The sequence below is a fragment of the Osmia bicornis genome, chromosome 15 (genome assembly GCF_907164935.1).
Source record: "Osmia bicornis bicornis chromosome 15, iOsmBic2.1, whole genome shotgun sequence".
In the NCBI taxonomy this organism is placed as follows: Eukaryota; Metazoa; Arthropoda; class Insecta; order Hymenoptera; family Megachilidae; genus Osmia; species Osmia bicornis.
In genome coordinates, this window is record NC_060230.1 from 4554247 (window position 1) to 4575234 (window position 20988).

General features: G+C 31.8%; 3 protein-coding genes across 10 annotated transcripts; 1 reads left to right on the top strand and 2 right to left on the bottom strand.

The window, feature by feature from the left end:
- Positions 1 to 224: 224 nt before the first annotated feature.
- On the bottom strand, positions 225 to 3477 carry LOC114878505 (dnaJ protein homolog 1-like). Of its 2 annotated transcripts, none has more exons than XM_029192404.2 (2): positions 3269 to 3477; positions 225 to 2274 (listed from the first exon to the last, which is right to left on the bottom strand). In XM_029192404.2, the coding sequence occupies exon 2, from the start codon at positions 2264 to 2266 to the stop codon at positions 1202 to 1204; it is 1065 nt and encodes a 354-aa protein (XP_029048237.1). In that variant the 5' UTR covers positions 2267 to 2274; positions 3269 to 3477; the 3' UTR covers positions 225 to 1201. The 2 variants fall into 2 exon arrangements, with proteins under 2 accessions (XP_029048237.1, XP_046144964.1); XM_046289008.1 differs by lacking the exon at positions 3269 to 3477 and adding an exon at positions 2989 to 3076.
- A 525-nt stretch (positions 3478 to 4002) lies between these two features.
- On the bottom strand, positions 4003 to 6758 carry LOC114878469 (cysteine-rich protein 2-binding protein). The gene is made up of 6 exons (XM_029192319.2): positions 6085 to 6758; positions 5874 to 6022; positions 5566 to 5787; positions 5173 to 5499; positions 4582 to 5103; positions 4003 to 4452 (listed from the first exon to the last, which is right to left on the bottom strand). Exons 1-6 carry the CDS (start codon positions 6492 to 6494, stop codon positions 4097 to 4099), a joined length of 1986 nt encoding a protein of 661 aa, XP_029048152.1. The 5' UTR covers positions 6495 to 6758; the 3' UTR covers positions 4003 to 4096.
- A 1298-nt stretch (positions 6759 to 8056) lies between these two features.
- On the top strand, positions 8057 to 20987 carry LOC114878470 (dynein axonemal heavy chain 12-like). Of its 7 annotated transcripts, XM_046288787.1 has the most exons (4): positions 8057 to 8158; positions 8508 to 9050; positions 9191 to 9245; positions 9309 to 20987. In XM_046288787.1, the coding sequence occupies exon 4, from the start codon at positions 9334 to 9336 to the stop codon at positions 20914 to 20916; it is 11583 nt and encodes a 3860-aa protein (XP_046144743.1). In that variant the 5' UTR covers positions 8057 to 8158; positions 8508 to 9050; positions 9191 to 9245; positions 9309 to 9333; the 3' UTR covers positions 20917 to 20987. The 7 variants fall into 7 exon arrangements, with proteins under 7 accessions (XP_046144743.1, XP_029048153.2, XP_046144742.1 ...); XM_029192320.2 differs by having other exon boundaries at positions 8508 to 9245; XM_046288786.1 differs by having other exon boundaries at positions 9191 to 20987.
- Position 20988: the final 1 nt, after the last annotated feature.

The following is a 20988-nucleotide window of genomic DNA, read 5'->3' on the forward strand; positions in this document are numbered from 1 at the left end:
ACATATATATCAAAATGAAGGATATACAGTTTATGGACGAGTATATACACACGTGTATTTACACTGAAATTCTACTGTTCCCTACGTAGTTGTATGTGAAAGTATCTCGAGAGATAGGACGATGACGTCACCTACTTCGCTGTCTATTTTAGGAGTGTCCCGATGTTATATTCAGCGTAGGAGATATTCGAAGAGACCAAAGGATCGAATAAAAATACAGACCGTGCTACTTAATTGTATCGATATTATTTTAGCGTACAAATAATTAACCAACCATTAAAATTATGAAGACGCGTTACATAAGAAAACAATCAGCTCGATATTACAAATAGTTTATACGCACATCTGCTTTCGTATGACAAAACGTTACACTAATCACCGTAACTTCAAAGATATATATATAGTAAGATCTAGAATTTTTGATAATTAACCTTTTCCAATATACATTATTTCCCTACATGTATATTTTATATTAAAAAATAATAAATAAAAATCGAATTGTTTACAATTGAACAAACAAAAATAATGTTTGTGACTATTTGAATACAAATGACGGCGGGTGGATCGTTTTGTCATACTTACGCAGTGACTATTGTTCATACGAATCAGGTTGTGTCAAAACACATTTACACTATCGAAACAATACTTACAGAAACCACGCATACGTACGCAAACACACTCATTCATCCGACATGTGTACATAATAGATACTTTGAATGTACAGAATGAATAAAATAATCATACCGCGTTCGTACAGAGTTACACTGTAACAGACTCTTCCTATTAAATCAATATTAACTTAAACGTATTCGAGCTTAAATACTATTTAGGATCTTTCCGCCCGCGTGGTTAAGGTAATGTACATTTCACTGTACTAATCAAATTAACTTGTATCCTATTATCTTTCCTTTTTCAATTATATTTGTTCCGGAATTGAACGAAAACCAAGTTCTGCCTAAGCCCAAATCAAGAAACTGATAATTTTACGTTTGACTAAACGGAAAAATCACATTTTCCTAACTATATGAGATAAAATTATTATTTACTTCGCCTTGACAAATGATTCCTTTCTTTCACAGCTCTCTAACCACGCATTTATATGTACTAGAACGTACACGAGTGTTTACTCTCGTCAATTTGGACGATTAGAGGACTGTCGTTGTGATGACATTTATCCATAGTTTTTATTTCATTAGCAAGTTCAATTTGGCAGAGTATCATATAGTATGTCCTTTGCACTTTGCGTTAATGAGTCGGGAAATCTTATATCGAACGAAACCAGGAGATCACCTTTCCTTGATGGTTCTTTTGGGAATGGTAGGCCGTGACCCTGAATCCTCTTGACCATAATTGGTTTAACAATTTCTCTCGTCAAATTTAAGTTAATTTTTTCACCAGTCAACGTAGGAACTTCGATGATAGTACCGCATAGAGCTTGTTTTAAGCTTATCTTACAGGTGTATCTTATGTCGCTTCCTTCCCTTCTGAAGAGAGGATGTGGCTTGTCCCTAATAATGAAAACGATATCCGCTGGAACTTTTCCGCGACCTTGGTCACCTTCTTTCGGGAAAGTGATCTTGGTGCCAGCTTTCCATCCTGGTTTCACGTTGATCGTCAGAACTTTATCCTCCTTTTTTGCGCTACCGTCCGGTTGTACTACCCGCCTAGAGATTTTCATTTTCTTTGTGCAACCACGCAGAATCTCTTCCAACGAGATGTACAAATCATGCTCTATAGCAGGATCTTGAGCGCGATCTTTGCCACCCCCCCTGCCAGAGTTAGGGCCTACAAAGTTGAACGAATGTGATCTAAATGCTCCTCCCTGACCACCTGGACGTTGAGGACCAACACCCAGACCGATATCGTCAATGTCCATGTCATCGTCGTGGAAGCTAAATACTCGGTTCCCAATAGGACCACCAAATTCAAAGAAGGTTTGGAAGGGGCTAGCAGAGCCAAAGAATTGAGCGAATGTTGCCTTTGGATCTCCATGGAACGTGTATGTTGTACCACCACCGCCTCCTCCTGCCGTACCACCTGCACCTCCCTTCAGTCCCTCTTCTCCAAATTTGTCGTAAACTTCCCTCTTCTTGGCATCTGAAAGTACTTCATATGCCTCGGCTATCTCTTTGAACTTCTCTTCTGCCCCAGGACTCCTGTTCTTATCAGGGTGGTACTTTAAGGCTAATTTCCTATAGGCTTTTTTGATCTCATCATCACTGGCACTTTTTGTTATGCCTAGGATCTTGTAGTAGTCTTTCCCCATTGATTATTCTGTAACAATTTCAAGTACAAGAAAATTAGTATATTGTACTTTAAATACATATACATTATTAAATTAATTATATTGAATTGTTGACAATTCTGTCAGATGTACAGTACATATTTTGTTTGATCTACCGAGATGAAAATTATATTACTAGACGTATCGCGATCGTAAATCAAGCGAAACAATATTACATCATTACAACCACATTTTTTGGAGCACCATGTAATGTGCTATATCGATGGTTTGGAAGCTACGTTTAACGTAACGTGACCATAAAAGTGGGATCCTTTCCGAAGTTTCAAGTACGACTTCGACGTCACAAAACAAAGAACTCTTTTCCCCTTTCGAATGTTCTTGAAATTTCTTCATGAAAATTGATAAGACTTTTCGAACCGAATTTTTCACCAAAGTTTATTTAAATCTAAAATCATTACTCTGAATGCTATTATTATGGGGCGTATACATAAGGACGTAAAATTATGTATTTTTTTAAAGCTCCAAAGACTATGAAATACTATTTGGGATTAGATATACATTTTCCAGCAAATAGGTTCATAGATGGAGATACGAAACATGCTGCATTCATCCGCAGATCGGGATACAGGTTGGAGCGCAAGGATACCAAATATAATAATGCCAACGATCTGCCATTTTTTTCACATATTCTCGTGAAAAGAAGTATGGATGTCTCTCTAACGCGCACCCACGTACGATCTCACCGATATCTATTTCTGGCAATGATGAGCGAGTATAAGCGACGAACGTGTCCGCTTCTACAAACGTGCAACGACTTCGAGCAGCGTAAAAATAAATTCTCTCCTTTCCACGATAATTGTCCGAATCTTTAACCTTGAATATTTATGAATTATAAGAATTATACGAAGAACGTATGCGAACAACTCCCTACCTAAAGTTGCCCATTTTTTCCCCGCGAACATCTGACAGAATCGCGATCCCAACGAAGTATCATCCTTTTTAATTTTCATTTAAATCACTTACCGTTGTTTCTTATGTTGTTAATAAATAATACAATCCAATTGGCACTAAATTCACTGATCTCTTTTGAATATTAGGTAGATTGATGTGAAATTCGCTTCTGACAGATTAGACGAAACAACATTTAACACCTCTTCTTACGTACTAAAGTGTCGCGTAAGCTGCGCACTCCATATATACAAACTTTCGTTCTGGTGGCTTCCGGAACTTTCGAGAATGGGTCGGCGGCAGTTCCGTAGCACTTATTTAATGACGTCAGTAACCCCCACTTTTGATTATAGATCGAAAACGCGAACGGGAATTATGCGCGCGATATACGAAATATAACGTCGATATAATAATATCAAGATAGTTGATATAAATTAATGACAAAAATTTATGAAATAATTGATATTTTTCAATCAATGAACAGTAATTTTTTAATATCTGATGTTAAGAAGTAGAAATTAGAGAAGAAAATGTTGTTTCTCTTGCAATCTGAACTTAGCCGAGTATTGTATTGATACGGTGGCGTGCAAAGATGGCTTCTCTGATCTAAGGGAGGTGCAGGGGAAAATCTCTAATCTCTCCCACCATTTACCCAATTTGCTTATGATTTCGGTCTGGAGAGTTCGGCGCGTGTGGCAGAGTCATTTATATTATGTTTTTATACGTACTCTCTACGTTAAATGTATTATATTGCGTATTTTAAAACACATATACATAGGAGTCAATCTTTCAATAGTAAATCAGTAGTATGTAATAATTTAAAAGCTTTATTCTTTATTGTACAAAAAATTGAATTCACATTCATATTTGATATACATAAGCGTATTTAAAGTTGATTAATATTTATCTGCTCAATCGCAAAAAGAGCGCGTGTCTGCATTCTCGTGAGTTCGGTGGCATATATTTATCATAGAAATCTTGAACAAATTCTTCCACTTTAAAACCAAACTTTTGATACAATATTAAGGCGGGATTCGTAGCGGAAACATGTAGCGTGACATCTTTGCCCATACATGTTTGAATGAGATGGTAAAGCATAAATGTTCCTATCCCAGATCTCCGCCATTCGGGGCGCGTTAGGAAAAACGAAATGTAAGCTTCGTTGTAACCAACATCAGGAACTAGAATTGCAAATCCTATCACTAATTTTTTGTACAAAACCACACAGCTGAAGTCAGGATACTGCAAACATTCAGTCACTGAAATAATAATACATCATCGTTATTCCCTTTCTCAGATACAAACTAAGATGTCTGTGTCTATATATATCTTGATAAAAATATAAAAATAACTATTAGAGATAATGCCTCGTTACCACATGTACTTACAATCAATACCAGGCCAAAAAAATTGACTACACAGACTATTAATTGCGGGAATGTGTTGTGGTCTCACGTAAGAGTAATCAATCGGCGCTAATGGCGGTAATTTCCACTTAGGGTTGAATTTATTGACTTTAGCGCGCAACTCTTCCATCACTTTCAACCATAAAGGACGGCATGAAGTATCTCTTCTTATAAATGGTTTCAAAAGTCTATTTGTATATGGACTATGTACAGAAGTGGGCTCATTATATCCCTGTAGTCTTTGTTCAAATGTACCCAAATCGTCACCAAAGAATCTATCCAAAACTCTACTAGAATCTTTTAAAGGTTTACCAAGTACTTCTGTTTTGTGGCCAAAATTATCAATATCCAGTACTGGTAAACCGTATTCTCGTTTTAATTTTCGGATAGCTAATTTTCGATAAAATCGTCTGATTTCCGGAGATGCTGAGATAAGAGCAGACTTATTAACTTGCTGTAATAAGTATGCTTCTTCTTGATGCGTCATGCATGGTATCTTTTCTTCTATAATATAAAAATTCACATACTGTAAAAGTATAAGTTACATAAAAAGTATGTATTCAAGATATTTACCAATTACATGATTTCTTTGCCAGGGCCGTGGTCGTTGTTTTGTTTCTCGAAATAGAGAAACAGGTGGATGTTCCTGAACATAACTTAAACTATCATTACTATCTTCTTCATATTGCTCTTCTTCTTCTTCTTTTGTTTGTTCCATTTTAATAGTGTTAATATTTTCAGAAATAGTATCTGTATTTGATGACCATTCTGGCACAAATTCATCCAGTAATTGGGAGAAATGAAAGTTATTAGTTTGATATTGACAATCTCTTATTAAATCTGATAAGGATGGAGTATCGCTTTGTTCATTGGAAATCATATCATCTTCGATTTCCATATCTAAAATTAAAAAGTATTTTTATGATGTATAGTTTTGTACATTTTGTTTGCTGCATATGTACATACTGGTTAGTTCATCTTCTTCAAGTAAAAAGTCTAACAACGTTGTATCTGGTTGAATGTAGTTTTGTGAATATACAGGGTATTCTTCAGTTTTTATTAAACCATTACCATAGCAATTATCTTCTCCAACTGAAATACTGGATTCTGATGGAGTTGGACTATCATGTGATTTATTTGCTGCTTTAGGATAAATTTGTTTTTTACGATCCAATATCATTTTTCCATCTATAAAAATAAAAAATGTTGTATGTAGATTGTACATTGATTGTACAGCAAATATTTTGCAAGAGAATTACAAATACAGTTATTACTTTTGGCAATGAGGACTTCAGGTGGATCGTTATCTATTAATCTCCACCAACCAGATTCTCCTAATTCTATAGTTCCTGATTTAAAAAAAATTCCACTGTAGTGAGAAAGAGTTCCAGATATTGTACCAATCCAATTCTTTTTTCTTTTACTGAAAATGCAAACATTATTGCAGTAACATCACATTAAATATTCTTAATATAAATCACTTACACAGTCTTTTTAAACAAGTAATCCCAATTACGGTCAACAAATGTACTGATATCAGATTTCCAATGAAAGTAGCCTCTCTTACTGATACCACTTGATTTTTCCCGTAAATTATATAATGTCAATACAATTACATTAAGCCAAGGCATTCTATTACGGGTTACTGTCTCTTCACCAAAAGGACTACATTGACCACAATTTAAATCAAAAAATACATCGCCTACAAAAGATACTGGGACACTTCCTCTTTTCAAACAGTCTATGTGAATCTTCTTTAAACATAAATTACAGCGTAATGCTGGCTTTTTATAGGGATCACACAAATACCCACAATTTTTACAACATTCTGCATTAGAATCATCAATAGATTCCATGTTAGATTTACAATCTTCATCATCAATCATTTTCGACATAGTTTATTTATAATATAAGCTGTATAAATATAATCAAATCCTGTAATGAATTTCTCTATATATGTAGACTTGAAATTAAAATAAAAAGATGCCTCATTTGTGTAAGTCTCTGTTTTAATCTTTTTGTCAATAAAATATAACTAAGTATTTGACAACCGTGTACATAAAAGCATTGTATTACTAATGATTTTTATTTGCATTATTTATTTAAAGGTTAGGAGTTTATATCCATAACACCTTGTATCAATGACTACAGATGTAAAATAACTGGACACGACTTTGTTTTTTGAAAAGACTGTTGCCCGCTCTTCGGGGTTCCTAACACCCCAAGATGATACGTCGGTATACAAAGAGCGTCACCGATGCATCGGGGTCCCTGACACCCCAAGATGATATCGTGTCGGTATGCAGAGATAGTCACTGGTGCTTCTTATTATTGGTATGCAAAGATGGTCACCGGCGATTCGGGGTCCTTAATACCCCAATATAATATTAGGTCGGTACGCACAGAGCGTCATTGGCGCAGAGGGGTCCCTAACACCCCTGGATCATATGAGATCCGTATGAAGAGGGCACAACCAGTATAATTTTTTCCCAGAGTTTATTTAATTTACTTCATTTATTTGTTTTTGCTTATTAAACCATCTCAGCATCCCTTACATCCCTGCATTCTTTCCATCCCAGCATTCCTTACATCCCTGCATTCTTTTCATCCCTACATTCTTTCCATCCCTACATTCTTTTCAGCCCTATATTCTTTTCATCCCTACACTCTTTTCATCCCTACACTCTTTTCATCCCTACACTTTTCATCCCTACATTCTTTCCATCCCTACATTCCTTTCAGCCCTACATTCTTTCCATCCCTACATTCCTTTCAGCCCTACATTCTTTTTATCCCTGCATTCTTTCCATCCCTACATTCTTTTTATCTCATCATCCCTTACATCCCTGCATTCCTTACATATCTACTTACTAGTTTTTCGCAAAAATCTCGAAAAATAGCGCCCCCTAGCGGCAAAAAAGTGAACTAAAACGTCGATGTCGAATCAGCGCCCCCGGTGGCGAAAAAAGGAACTAAATCATGCTCGATTTTTGGCCCTCTGGCGGCAAAAATGTGAACTAAAATCTCGACCTCGAGTCAGCGCCATCTGGTTTTTGAAAAAGGAACTAAATCAAGCATAGATTTTGGCCCTCTAGCGGCAAAAATGTGAACTAAAATCTCGACCTCGAGTCAGCGCCATCTGGTTTTTGAAAAAGGAACTAAATCAAGCAGAGATTTTGGCCCTCTAGCGGCAAAAATGTGAACTAAAATCTCGACCTCGAGTCAGCGCCATCTGGTTTTTGAAAAAGGAACTAAATCAAGCAGAGATTTTGGCCCTCTAGCGGCAAAAATGTGAACTAAAATCTCGACCTCGAGTCAGCGCCATCTGGTTTTTGAAAAAGGAACTAAATCAAGTAGAGATTTTGGCCCTCTAGCGGCAAAAATGTGAACTAAAATTCCAGCGTCGAACCAGCGCCCTCTGGCGGCGAAAAAAGGAACTAAATTCATCACGATTTTTCAATCTATGGCGAGGTATACATATAAGGGAAGCAAGGATGTATGTGGAATACATAGGAATACATGGATGTAAAGGATGGAGAGATACAAGGGTTGCAGGGATGTAAGTAATGCAGGAATATAAAGAAAGCAGGGATGTGAGGAATACAGAGTTGTAAGGGGTGCAGGGATGTATGTGGAATACATAGGAATACATGGATGTAAAGGATGGAGAGATATAAGGGTTGCAGGTATGTATGTAATGCAGGAATATAAAGAAGGTAGGAATGTAAGGAATGCAGAAATGAAAGGGATGCAAAGATGTAAGGGACGCAGGAATATAAGGAATACATGGGTGTAGAGGATGGCGGAATATAAGGGCTGCGGGGATGTAAATATATATATATTTTTTTTAAATACAGCAAATTAAATGAACGCAGAAAATAGAATGAAGGTATATGTATGTTTAACAGGTAGATCTGCGTATCTCGGCGGTCGCTACAAGACTAAAGGAGTTTCACCTTGCTCTACGGTTGACAACGGTACCCGATCAGCCATGGCGTTCCCCTTTGTCGCAGCAGTCAGCTACCGGTGCTCGAATCAGTGGCTGTAATATTTTTTTTTTTTTTTTTTTAACGTGGGGAAATCTTACATAAGACCCCCCACCGACCCCTGGGGGTGGGCGGCGGGGGAGTGTCAGATTCCTACTGACTAAAACCCCACGGCGACCGACACTGGCGAAACGAGGGCTCCGGGACCTTATGTACATTATTCCGGAGCCCTCTACGCCTGGCACACAATTGCCAGCATGTGGCCGATACCGGGGGTCGCACCCAGTGTCGGCCCCTGTTTGGGCCGCGTGCAAAGGCGTCTAGAGCCCCCACTCCCAACGCCATTCGCGCTTTCAATATCGGAAGCACCTATGGATAATTAATTATTTTGACATCCGGGTTTCGAATCGAGCTCATCATTCATTTTACTGGTTAATTCATGAACCGACCCGCCAAGCGACCAAGGTATTGATAAAACATACTGCTAGTTAATCCCATGGTATATTAACTGTACTATCTGTCATAAATATATTTAAAACTGTTACAAATATACTGCTAATATAATTGTTCGTAATAATAATTCATAAGATTTTATGTTGTTGCAGTCAAAGGACTTTTGTATCGTACATGCAATCTTAATTATAAACACTACAAAATAAGGTAATAAAATTAATAGTTCCTTTTAAAGAAAATTTTCTGAATTTATATGCAGAACTTTTGTAGGAGTTCATTTATATGGGATAAGAACATGAATGTGGTAAATATATGCAACTCTAGTATTGGAGCTTGTAAACCTGAAAATTTAATATATAATGAGATGGAAATATGTTTAGAAAATATTAGTTTTACAAAATTTCCAATTGAATGGGAAGAACATATTTTGAATTTATTACCGAAAATGTATAAAAAGAAATATTTTTCATTAATACAATTGATATTGAATGAAATAAACAATATTTATAATAAGGATATGCAAAATTGTATAATGGAAGCTATATTATTGATGCCAAACAAAAATATAGATCATTTTTCTACACGAAATTGTATGAATTATAACATTCTGAATGAGAAAAATGGTTTCACTTATAATATATTTATAATTCGCCGCGAATTATTAAAAGAAAAATATTTTCTTTCTTTAGAACCAATTAAGTTCATTATAAATACAGCACAGTCTAAACTTCCAACAGTTATCTGTAATTTTGATCATTACTGTTCTTATGGACTTATATCATTAACTGATTTTCAACAGATGATTATCAGTGACATTAGAAAATCTTTGATGCTAATAAATCAGTATTACAATGAAGTATCTAAAGCTGTAGCTAAAATAGCAACTGATAAAAAAAAATTACCAAGTATCATGCAATGTATAACACATGTTTTTGTGCAACAAATTATAAATATCATGATAGGATCTATTAACCATTTGTTAAACATTTTAAGTGATGAACATCATTGCCCACAAATTAAATTTCAACTTATTCTCCAAAATAATCAGCTTCTTGTTAGTCCTAGCATTGAAGAAATATATTCACTATATCATAGTATAATTGGGAATATTAGCACTATTGCCCAAGATTTAGTACCATTGGAAGAATGGTTAAATATCAAACCACAATCTAGATATATTAAAATAAAATTACCCGATTGGTATATTAAAGAATCCCATGATAAATTAGATGTTACATTATGTAATTTATTTCAATCTATGAATGAACATGTTGCACATATCAGTGAAGAATTTTATCCCATATGTGTACCAACAATAAAAGATCAAATACTATTATTAACATCAGGAGAAATAAATTTTGATTTATATCTCAAATACATAGAAAAGTATAAAATATATTTAGTAAAAGCAAAAGGAATTGTTGCGAATACATATCACACAGTAGGAAAATTAGAACAATATGAAGCTAGAAATGCTTTAAAAAAAGAATCATATAATATTGTAGACATTTTTTTAAATAAATTAATTGATTATCATCAAGAATTTAATCTGTCTATTTGTTCAGAATTCGAAAATCTAAAAACAAAAGCTTTAAATGTTCCGAAAAACGCACAATCTTTAATTGAATTAAGTGAATATGTCTCATATGCTTTCAAAGTATTAATGGAAGATTTAGAATGTAAAATTCAGAAATCAATTCACATGTTAAGTGCATTATTAGAAATTACACTTTTATCAGAGGATCACATTGAATTAAACAGAAAAACTATCAATTGGTTGCATGGGATTGAACCTGTGTTTAAACAACATCATGTATTATGTGAAGCAATGAAAACTGAATTAGAAGAAGATATGCAAAGTAGAATAAATGATTTAAATTCAGAGGTAGACAATATTGTTCCTCAACTTAGTGTTTTAGATAATATGGATGACATAAACAGAATTGGAGAATATATTGAATATTATAAAGGTCTTCTCAAACAAGTAAAACAAATCATGGGTGAAATGCAAAGAATCAATGAAGAAGAAAGATTATTCAAGTTTCCAGAAACTGAGTATCCTAAAATACTAGAATTACATGAAATAATTGTGCCATTTTATGATCTAATTTATCTCATTCATCAATGGCAGAGAGATAATGCCATATGGTTAGATGGTCCCTTTGAATGGTTGGATGCTGTTATTATAGAACAAAAAACGCTGAATTATTTTGAAAAGATTACTGAAATGAATAAAACGTTTAAAGCAAGAATTAAAATGGATGTAAGTGTAAATAAATGCTTCAAATTTTCTGGAATTGCTGATGATCCAGATCCAATGCAACAGCCTGCTCCACTGAAGTTGTGCTGGCAAGCACTTAATGATATAAATGATTTTAAGAAATATTTACCATTAGTAAAATGTGTATGTAATCCAGCTCTTCGAAAACGACATTGGATTGAGATGTCTGAAATATGCAATTTTGATTTAACACCCAATGCTGGAACAAGTTTAAGAAAAATTATTCAATTTAATTTAATGGATGATATCGAAAAGTATGAAGCTATTAGTACAGGTGCAAATAAAGAATTAAACTTACAACAAAAGTTACTGAAGATGATTCAAGAATGGGATGACATTTCTTTTGAAATAAAATATAATGAAAAATCTGGAATTAATGAATTTTCCAATTTGAATACTATTGAATTGTTGCTTGAAAATCATCTTGTAATAATTGAAGACATGAAAACTTCAAATTTTGTTAAACCAATAATTTCGACAGTAACAGACTTTTACACATCTCTTATCAGGATTCAAAAAATTATCGATAAATGGAATTATATTCAAATATTAATACCTAATTTAGATACTATTTTTTATCATCCTAATATTAAAATACAGTTAATCGAAGAATCAAGTTTATACAAAGAAATTAAAGAAGTTTTGAAAAATATTGAAAATAGGCTTTCAAAAAATTCTACTTTTCGAGAAATTGATAATCCATTGATTTTAAATTTTGTATGCAATATTACTGAAAAACTTGAAAAAGTACACGAAGGAGTAAAAAATTATTTAGAGACTAAGAGATTGTGTTTGCCGAGATTCTTTTTTCTTTCTGATGAAGAAATTGAAGGAGTACTATTTAGATCATATGATCGAAAAAAATTACATATATCAATACAGAAATGTTTTCAGGGAATAAAAAGAATAAAAATGAATAAAAAGAATTGTATTTTTGCTATTGTTGGTGATTCTGGAGAGGAAGTGCATTTAGAAAAATTTGTTTCACTTCACACTCCCTATGATTGTGAGGAAAAATGGTTAATACACTTGGAAAATGAAGTACATGCTATAATAAAGGACAGTATTTTGCAATGTTATCAGAAATTTAGTAAAATATTTTCATACAACAACATTGAAAATTTTCCAAGTATGGTAATTGTTTGTACTTTCCAACTTTATTGGACTTCTGAAATTCATAGTTGTTTTACACCATTTAATTCTGAAGCATTAAAGTTCTTGCACTTAAAATATATTAATCATCTCAATGATTTAATTAACGAATTGAAAAGCTATTCAATACAAAGATGCAGGAATGTATTAATGTCTATAATTACCATAGTAGTGAATCAAAGAGATATTATTAAATTGCTCATAGACAAAAATATCTCTAATTCTGCAGACTTTGAATGGATTACACAATTACGTTATTATTTGGAAGAAAATTGTATAAAGGTATTAATGTTTAATACAACTATAAACTATGGGTATGAATATAGTTACTACAAGCAATCTGTTGTTAACACTATGTTAACAGATAGATGTTTTCATACTCTTATTCAAGCATATAAATATCATTTATATGGCGCTATTACAGGACCATCTACTACAGGAAAAACAGAAACTATGACAAGTTTAGCAAAAGCTATCGCGGTAAACTTTCATATTTTCAGTTGTGCTAATATATTGTCTTATAATTTTCTATCTCAAACATTAAAAGGACTTATTTCTTGTGGAGCATGGCTTTGTTTCGAAAATTTTGATGAATTAAAATTAGAATTTTTATCTAGGATTACTCAAAACCTCATTTGTATTTTTCATGCTATTGCAACAAATTTGAAGATAATAACACTTGAAGGTTCATCATTGAATCTAAATCCAACTGGACATATTTGCATTATTACAAAATTAAGTTTGTTTAACTACCATGATTTACCTGATAATTTAAAACGATTATTTAGAACAGTGTCTATGGTTGCACCAGATATCAGTAAAATTATAGAAATTGAGCTTTTTGCTGCTGGTATGTCTAACTCAAAATCTTTAACTTTAAAATTGATTACATTTTACAAATTACTATCTGAACAATTGCAATGCAAATCGTGTAATACTTTTAATCTATATTCTGCAAAGGCAGTTGCTAAAACTATCATTTATTTAAAAAGATGCTTTCCAGATGAGAATGAAACTCTTTTACTTTTACGTTCATTGATTGATATTAATCTTCCTCAGCTGTGCAGTGTGGATATACTTCTTTTTAAAAATATAATACATAATATGTTTCCGGACATTACTTTATTACCTCCAAATTACTCAACATTTTTAGAAACTCTTGAAGTAATATGTAAATCTAAATCTTTACACATCCATGATGTTTTTAAGCTTAAAATGTTGCAGATGTTTGAATTAATGTATATACATAAAGGTTTAATCCTTATTGGTGATCCATTTGTAGGAAAAACAGAAATTTTATATGTTCTTAGAGATATATTACTGACTTTATATGAACAAGGGGTCAAATTTGGTATTAATGTAAAGCTGGAAACTATAATTCCGAGTGTAATTGATGTTAAACGCACTTTCGGTTATTTTGATGAAAACTTTAAGCTTTGGAAAGATGGAATATGTTCTAAAATGTTTCGTTCATTTTCAGAAACTGATTGTTCTAATAAAACATGGATAATATTTGATGGACCCTTAAATAATGTTTGGATTGAGAATTTATATTCAGTTCTTGATACAAATAAGGTGTTATGTCTGGAATCAGGTGAAAAAATTAATGTAGTAGATTCTGTATCAATTATTTTCGAAACAATGAATTTAGTACATGCTTCTCCTGCTATTTTATCAAGATGTGGTATAATTTATATTGAATCAGATTCTGTTGATTGGAGAGCAAATATTAAAACACATATTGCTAGGCACAATATTTATAATAGATATGAAGAAACGTTATATCAATTATTTGACTGGATTATGGATCCTTCTTTGCAATTTATATACAAACATTGTACTTTAATTTTAATTGTTGGAAAACTACATTGTGTAATGTCTACACTGAATTTGCTAGAAATGTATTTAAGAGACATCCAAACAGAAAATACTGAAGAGAAAGATAAAATGAATCATTTTTTAACATGGATACAAGCTGCATTTATAATGTCTATTATATGGGGACTGGGCGGAAATTTGAATATGAACTTTCATGCTAAGTTTAATTCCTTTTTTGTGGATCTTTGGAATGGTACGAATAAAGAGTATCCAAAACCAGAAGTATTAAAAAATTGTGATGTTACATTACCTAATGAAGGTTTAATACAAGATAATTTTTATATTTTCAAAGGTAGTGGACATTGGAAACATTGGGGAAGTATTGACTTATTAAAAAATGAAGAAATATTAGAAATGCCTTGCTGTAATGAAATTTTTGTACCAACGGTGGATACAATAAAATATAATTACACGATTTTAAAACATATTAAATATAAAATACCGTTTATTCTTTGTGGAGATATATCTATTGGGAAAACTTTTCTTATGAAAAATTTATTGCAGAAAAAATTATTACAGGGAATGTACTTTAATTCCTTTAGTTTCACTTCTCTGGATTCAGTTGTCAGAACTCAACAACTATTGCTTTCAAAATTAAATAAAATAAGTAAAAACCATTATGGTCCACTGAAAGATCAATTTTGTATTAACTTCATAGATGATCTTAATGTAGATATGGATCAATGTAGATCAAAAATAAGTAATATTTTAGAACTTTTCAGGCAATATCATAGTTATGGATATTTTTATGATATAAAAGAATCTGAAAAAATTTTTATCCATGATATTATGTTTTCTTTTGCACTTATAGAAAATACTCATGCTAATATATGTCCCAGATTTTTAAAACACTTTAATCTATATACTATGCAAGTACCTTCTATTAATACCATATTTAGAATATTTTCGAACATATTTTTTATTAATTTAAAGAAAAATTCTTTTACTGCAGATGTACTGAGTACTGTAAATAGTATAACTAATGCTACTATAGACATTTACAATTTTGTAATTAACACATTTAGACCGATACCAACCAAGTTTCAGTATCAATTTAGTATTAGAGATATAAGCAGAGTAATTAATGGATGTAATCTTATTCAAAAAGAATCAGTAGAAACTAAAATTACCTTTGTTCGTTTGTGGGCTCATGAAATATGGAGAGTTTTTGGTGATCGGATATTAGATAACAATGATAAAGAATGGTTGTTCTTGAAAATTAGGGAAATTGCAAAATGTCATTTTAAAGATTCATTTGAAACAATTTTTGATTATTTACCAAAATCAAAAAATAATGAAATTACTCAGGATAGCTTTAATTATTTAATGTTCAACAATTTTATGGATAACGATAAAAGATATGAAGAGATAAGTTCTATTGAGAAATTAAAAAATAAAGTTCTTTTTTATTTAAATGAATATAATAAAAATGTAACAAACAAAATTGATGTTGTTATATCACAGTATATATTAGAATGTTTAATTAAAATTTCAAGAATTTTAATTATCCCAGGGGGTAATTTATTGATGATTTCTAATGTAGGATCTGGTAGAAGATCTTTAATGAGACTTGCTGTTTACATTCAACACCAAGAATTATTTGAACCCTCTATACATTCTTATTATGACTTCCATGTATGGAGGACAGAATTAAAAACAATTCTTCAGAAATGTGGTGGACTAAGAAAACCTTTTATACTTTTCATAAAAGTTAAACAAGTAACAACTAATATTTTTTCTGATATTAGTAGTTTGTTGGCAACAGGTGAAATACCTGACTTATTTTCCACGAATGAAAAATATGATATTATTGAAATGGTACGTTTACATGCTCAAGGTGGTAACAAAAATGCAGAAATAAGTAATCATTCTGTAATGAATTATTTTCTAGATCAATGTAGAAACTATCTGCATATTGTAATTTGTTTTAATTCGACACATAAAGCAATTAGGTCACATTTATACACATATCCGGAACTATTAAAGTATTGTACAATAAATTGGTACAATATATGGCCAACAGATACACTTACACAAATAAGTATAAAATATATTTCGAGTATTAATATTGAAGAAAATTTAAAAACAAATATAATAACAGCTTACATAAAATTGCACAACAATGTGCAAGAAATGAGTAGTAAATATTATGAAGAAAGTGGTAAAAGAATTTACATAACATCATCTTCATTTTTACATATGTTGAAACTATATGTTAATCTTATATCAAAGAAACAAGAACACATTGTAACAATGAGAAACAGATACTTGGTAGGATTAGAAAAATTAGAATTAGCAGCACAACAAGTTGAAAAGATGAAAGCTACATTAACAATATTGAAACCTCAGTTAGAATTATCTGCTCAGAAAACTATAAATACTATGAGAGAAGTCGAAAATGAAAATATCAGTGTAGAAAGAGCAACTGCTCTTGTACAACATGAAGAAGAAATCGCACATAGGAAAGCAGAAATTGCTGGAAGATTAAAGATGGAATGTGAAGCTGATCTTGCTATAGCAATTCCAATTCTAGAAGATGCTATTGCTGCATTAAACACATTAAAACCTACAGACATTACACTTGTTAAAGCCATGAAAAATCCTCCTGATGCTATTAAGCTAGTAATGGCTGCAGTTTGTGTCATGCTTGGTGTTCCTCCAGAGAAAGCCATTGATTCGGTTACCGGTAAAAAGTATACAGATTACTGGGGTCCAAGTAAACGCGTTCTAAGTGATATGAATTTTCTACAGATGTTAAAAGATTACGATAAAGATAACATTTCACCTAATATCATGCAAGTTATTAAAAAAACATACATGGTAGATAACAATTTTAAACCACATATTGTTGCTAAAGCATCAAGTGCTGCTGAGGGATTATGTAAATGGGTACGTGCAATGGTATCTTACAATGAAGTTGCAAAAGCTGTTGCACCCAAAAAAGAAAAATTGTTCACTGCACAAAAGGAATGCAACGAAGTTGAGACTTTTTTGAACGAGAAACGTGTAATACTTTTGGCATTGAATAAGAAACTCACGGCACTGAATAACAGTCTTCAAGAAACATTGCAACAAAAAGTGAAACTGGAAAAAGAAGTAGAAGATTGTACTAATAAACTTTATAAAGCAGAGAATCTAATGACAAGTTTAGGGGGTGAAAAGAATCGTTGGATGCAGATGGCAGATAATCTTAAAGAAAGTTATAATAATCTTGTGGGAGATATGATAATAACATGTGGCATAATAAGTTACATGGCATCATGTAACATTATGTTTCGTGATCAAATTTTGGAATACTGGAAACAATATTTAGAAGATTTAAAGATATCATATACTAAAAACTATAACTTAGTAAATGTACTTGGAGAAGAAAACGAAATAAATCATTGGTATTTATGTGGTTTACCTAAAAACAGATTTTCACTTGAAAATGCAATTATTATGAGTAATTCTGAATTATGGTGCTTGTTTATTGATTCACAAAATCAGGCAAATCAATGGATTAAAACAATTGAAAATAAAAATAATCTTAAAATCATCAAACTCAATGATTCTGATTACATATCAACTCTTCAACACAATATTGAAAATGGTATTCCTACATTAATTGAAAACGTCGGAGAAGAGTTAGAAATATCATTGTACCCTTTTCTATCAAAAAGAACTTACAGCAATGGAGAATCGTTATATCTGGATATTGGTTACAGCACTATAAAATATTCTACTGATTTTCGATTATACATTACAACAAGGTTGCTTAATCCCCAGTTTTCATGTGAAATATTCAATAAACTTACAGTAATTGATTTTTCTATTTCAAGTGAAGGGCTTCAAGACCGACTTCTTGATTTCATTATGTCTAAAGAAACACCAGAACTTCAAGATAAATTTGAAACTTTGCTTATGGAAGAACTTGATAATAAGAAAATATTAAAACAACAAGAAGATCATATTCTAATCACTTTGTCTTCAACAACCACAAATATTCTTGATGATGAAAATGCTATAAAAAGTTTAGATTTTTCAAAAAATCTTTCTTTAAACATAATCAAAAAGCAAGAAGTAGCTAAAACAATATCTTTAAAAATAAAGAAATCTCGATGCGCTTATGTGCAATTAGTTAAGTACTGTGCAAATCTGTTTGATACACTTAATGACTTATCACACCTAAATCACATGTACCGTTTCTCTTTCTCGTGGTTTATGCAATTATACAGAAGATCAATTGAGACTTCAAATAGAAGTATTATTCTCGAAAAACGATTAAAATTTCTGAAAAGTTCGTTTACTAAGAATCTTCATATAAGCATCTGTAAATCTTTATTAGAAAAACATAAAATAGTATATTCATTCTTATTATGCTGTAAAATCTTATTAGATGATCAGCAAACAACAGAAGAAGAAATTAAGTACTTTACATCATCAAACTTCAATCACATAAATCCTGATTATGTAATCAATTGGTTACCATCTGATATTTGGATAAATATTTGTAATCTCAGTAAAACATTGTTTGCTTTTCATGGTCTTGTAAATAGTTTCTATGATAATGATAAAGCCTGGAAGCAATACTACTCTTCTGAGCCATTGCAAAACCATTTATTACCAGAACCTTGGATCACAAAATTATCTTTGTTTCAAAAATTGATACTCATAAAAATTTTACGACCAGATAAAATTATAATAGAAATAATGCAACTGATAGAAAATATTTTGGGAAATACAAAAGGTTACTCTCCACAAATTAAAATATCTCAAGCATATACAGAGTCCAGTTGTTTAATTCCGCTTTTATTCATTCTACCAGCTTGTTCTGCACCACAGTCACTCATTTCTGCATATGCAAAGAAAAAAGGCTGCTTTTCAAAGTTCATATCTTTATCTATGAGCAGAGAGCAAGAAGAAAAAGCTGAAGTTCTTATTCAAAAAGCTCAAAAGAAAGGAGGTTGGGTGCTATTGGAAAATTGTCATTTAGTGCCTCATTGGATGATTCAGCTTGAAAAAATCTATGCAAATTGGAGTATTTCTAACGTATCATTAGATTTTAGACTATGGTTATCTAGTTATTCCACTAAAGAATTTCCAGTTCATGTTTTACAAGATAGTATAAAAATAGCATATGATTCTCCTTTAAGCATGAAAGAAACATTACTGAACATATATCATTCTGAACCCATAGCAAATAAAGAATTTTTTGAAAGTTGCCCTGGGAAAGATATAGCATTTTCAAAACTTCTTTTCAGCCTATGTCTTTTTCATGTTGTTATAAAAGAAAGAAAAAGTTTTAAAACCCAAGGTTGGAACATACCATATAATTTTGATAATACCGACCTTGAATTATCCATTATGCAACTGCAAAATTTAATAAATAATACTGATTATGTACCTTTCAATATCCTTCTGTATTTTATTGGAGAATGCAACTATGGTGGAAAGGTTGAAAATGATTTTGATAAGAGATGTCTACAACATCTTTTAAATGACTATTGCAATTCTAGCATAATAAAAAATCATCAGTATGCCTATGAAAATGAAATAGAGAAATTAATACCACAAAGGTGTGAATATGAATATATAATTAAACACATTGAAAAAATACCATTGGATTTATTACCTGAAGTTTTTGGATCAAACAGGAATGGTCTTGTTATTCAACATACCACAATGGTCAAAGAATTTTTCTCATCTATTTCTTCTATGAATCTTCTTGACTCTTCATCAAATGAACAGTCATCTGAAAATCAAATATTAACTTTGATTAGTAATATTAATGATAAGCTATCTAATTTAACTGAAATCAATGAGATACAAATACATACTTCTCTATTAGATGAACCCTTGGAAAGGGTACTTTTCTGTGAAATGAAGTTACTAAAATACAGTTTAGAAACTATAACTAAAACATTGAACAGTTTAAAATTAGCATTAAGTGGCTATCTTCCATTCTCTGATTCTTTAAAAGAACTAGCAGAAGAACTGTACAAAAATAAGATACCACACAGTTGGATAAATATTGAAAACAATCTTATTACAGGAAATTTGGCATATTATATTGACAATTTATTAAAGCATGCAATTTTTATCAAAAAATGGATGAATGAGGGATGCCCTCATAATATTTGCTTTGATGCAGTATTCCATTGTAAAATGTTTCTTTCTGCAGTTTCATTAACTTTTTCTAAATCATATGATATACCTATTGAAGAAATTGAATTCGATTTTCAAGTTCAGATAAAAGGAACTAATACAGAAGATCCTGATGTATATTTCATACACGGGCTGCATTTATGCGGTGCTCGATGGGATTTTGAAACAAATAAATTAATTGAAAGTTTTACAAATGAACTGTGGCAAAATATGTCGCCTATACGGTTCAAATGTTCACGAAATAAAAAGGACATAGCCGAGGTTTACGAATGTCCTCTATATAGAACCGTCATTCAAAATGCTGATAAAAACCTTGAATTAACTTCCAAAAATTTTATCATCTGTATACCCCTAAAGACTACTGTGCATCATGCTCATTGGATAAAATGCGGTACGGCATTGTTTTGTCATATTCCATAATATTATAAATCCTCAAAGAAATCACAATAAAAGATATTAAAATAAAACAGTTTTAATACGATATATTTATAC